At 37.1% G+C, this 3,094-nt stretch overlaps 1 protein-coding gene across 1 annotated transcript; it reads left to right on the top strand.

Annotated features, from left to right (window-relative positions):
• The first annotated feature begins 299 nt into the window (after positions 1 to 299).
• Positions 300 to 749, top strand: LOC113357312 (classical arabinogalactan protein 4-like). The gene has a single exon (XM_026600682.1). It carries the CDS (start codon positions 300 to 302, stop codon positions 747 to 749), a length of 450 nt encoding a protein of 149 aa, XP_026456467.1.
• Positions 750 to 3,094: the final 2,345 nt, after the last annotated feature.

Raw genomic sequence — 3,094 nt, 5'->3', positions numbered from 1 at the left:
ATAAGTCTGAAAAGAAAAGCAACACTGTTTTTACACCTCAACGACTACTACTTCACAATCACATACAGCTAATTTACCCAAATTTTCTTCTCTTCAATTCTTCGCTGTATATTCCAAAAGAAAGAAGCTTTACTCTTACTCTCTGCAAGAGTTTTTATATATAAATATCATCATCACTTCCCTTTACTTAAACTCACCACTCTCAATATCTTCAAAGAACATCAAACAACAAAAAAACTCTCATCTTCTATCTCTCTAAAAAATCTTCTCTGCATTTCTCTAATCCTCCCTTAAGAAAAATGAAGATGTCTGCAGTATTCGCAATCTTTATGATCATGGGTTTATTATCAACCTCATCAAGAGCTCAAGCTCCAGCAGCAACACCAACGGTTGCACCAGTTCCTGTTGCCTCACCACCAATTGCAGCACTAGTACCAGCAGTTTCAGCTGTAGCCCCAACCGTAGCCCCAACAGTTGCCCCAACCGTAGCACCAGTATTAGCTCCATCAGTTGCACCAGTTGTGGCACCAGTTACATCTCCAACTCCATCACCAACATCAGCACCTACTCCATCAGCAGAAGCTCCAACACCTGACACTACTACTCCTACTAGTGCCCCTGGTAGCGCCCCAGCTTCAGGTCCAAGTGCTGATGGTCCAGCTGCTGATACACCATCAAGTGCTTACAGATTTGTTGCTGTTGGATCTGCTTTCGTTGGTACCTTTGTTGCTTCCGTTTTCTTATTCTAAACTCATTCTTCATGAACTAGACTAATTAACCATTGGATCTTAATTTATTTATCTTCTATGGATCGGTTAAACGGCGCGATTTGATCTCATCATTGTTCTTGTTACAATTCTTGTGTATGTCCATTTTATTTTGTTCTTTCTTATTGATATTTGTTGGGGACTATCATCATGGTGGGATAGTGAGTAGTAGTGAGATAGATCTGTGTAATTGGGATGGTATTGGAGGCTGTTGATGTATCTGTGTACATTGGAATTTATTGAATAAACTTTTTTTTTTCTTATTAATTTGTTAAAAATTTGCTCATAATTTTTGTATTGGATTCCAATTTTATTTTCAGTTCTAGCCATTTTCTTTTAATCTGGCTCTAATTAAGCCTTTAATTAAAAATGACCCTTGATTTTAGACATCACCTGATCTGGCCCAAACAGAGAAACTTGAGTCACAGACATGTCAGTGCTAAAACAAACAGTCAAAAACAACTGTACTTCCTTTATTCACTGTGGTTTTTCAGATCACCTTTTTTTTTTGGTGCGGCCATTTTCAGCCAATTTGCACTGTCCCCAAGCATTTGCTGGTTCTTTAGGTGTATTTTACTTGGTTGCTAATCAGTAATTTGAAAATTTGATGAAAATGTATCTCCATATTTGCATAACCAAAAGGGCGATAGAAAATGTGTCACTTGTCTGCGGCTAGTTTTTACCTTTTCATTTTCTTAGTGATTTCCATTGATCTGGGCATATCGTTTGTTCAACTAGAATTATGGCCCATGTAACAGCCGGCCATTTGAGTCGTCCACGTGGCAGTTCGTATTTTGGTATCTACAAATCTTAATCTATATGCCAACAAAAAAAAATTAAAGAAAAAGTAGTCTTATTCTAGCAAGGCACTTGGTGACCGGTCCGACCTACAAATCATCCGGGCCTTCTGTTGTTTTCCGTCATCGTGAGCTTCAAAGATTAAAAAAAAGTTTCAATTTCGCAAATCATAACATAAACAACAATTATAATGTGTTTGATTTAAAAACAATTGTATCCAGTTTCTATAGGAATTCAATTACACCAAGTAGAAAAATACAACCTGGCTGCTGGGAGTGTCCGTTCTAGCACTGGTACAAGTGCAATGTGGTATGGAACTGTGAATAGAATAAGCTGAAAAGAAAAGCATTACTGATTTTTACAGTTCGAAAACCACTATGATTCAAACTTCTTTTCTCTCAATTCGCTGGATATTCGAAAGAACGGTTAAAGAAGCTTTACTTTCACAGCTTTCTCTACTAAATTCTGAATATAAATATCATCACTTCTCTTTACTCAAACTCATCACTCTCAACACCCATCAAACAACAAAAGCTCCCTTCTCAGTGCAAAACAAACAGTCAAACATAGGTGTCCCCAATAAACACCCCTTCTATGTCAAAAATAAAACTCGCCGGAGGACTTTTTGTATCTACTCTCGTACTAGCTTTTTTAGAAATCACTTTTTTTGTACGGCCATTTTGCAAATGTATTCCAGATTTGGTGATCACTAAGTGATATCCTTCGTTTGTAAATTGAATTGTGGAATATACAAAAATGATTAAATTGATCGAGAGAAATCTCGACATTTCTCCGGTGACTGTAATAAATTTGGTCGTACCCTAAAAGTTTGAAGCTAGAACTCTTGAGTTCATGTGAAAACACTAACAAGAACGATGGTTATTTTTATTTTTCCTAATAAGTTAGAAAATTGTTGACGAGAATAAGAAGTGATTGATTGGACCCTCGTAACCAAGAGATGCCGTGAATAAAACTAATTAATTTGCCAGCCCAAGGGCCAGCTACATTTGACAGATTTAATATTATATCCCAGACGCGTCACAAAGATGAAAAATGCAAGATGATTTCGCACCTTTCACGTCCGCCGGCTTGACACAGGTTCATTCAAGTGGAGGCCAACATCCCTGACCTAACACGATGAAATCTCCCATCCCATCCCAAAACATCCTAATATTTTAATCCTTGCTGGCCCCAAGGCTGGCCAAACCGACCACGCTCAACAGTGAATGTACGCAACATACCAAATATTATAACGCGGAAAAGGAAAATGATAAGACTGATACAGCTAATTCAAACCAAGTTTCTCAATCATACATCTCTTTACGATCTTTTTACATATAAATATCACCATTTCTCTTCCTTCAAACTCATCACTCTCAAACAACAAAAATTCTAGCTCTTTTCTCTCTATCGAAAATCTCCTTTGCATTTGCTCATTTGTAATTCTCTATCTCTAAGAAGAAAAATGAAGGTGTCTGCAGTATTCACAATTTTCATGATAATGGGTTTATTATCAACTTCATCAAGAG

The sequence above is a fragment of the Papaver somniferum genome, chromosome 1, assembly GCF_003573695.1.
Source record: "Papaver somniferum cultivar HN1 chromosome 1, ASM357369v1, whole genome shotgun sequence".
NCBI lineage: Eukaryota > Viridiplantae > Streptophyta > Magnoliopsida > Ranunculales > Papaveraceae > Papaver > Papaver somniferum.
This window is presented reverse-complemented; position numbering and strand designations above follow the sequence as displayed.

Bases quoted from the DNA above. Each gene is read 5' to 3' on its own strand.
- LOC113357312 (XM_026600682.1), top strand. From the start codon at position 300: ATGAAGATGTCTGCAGTATTCGCAATCTTTATGATCATGGGTTTATTA.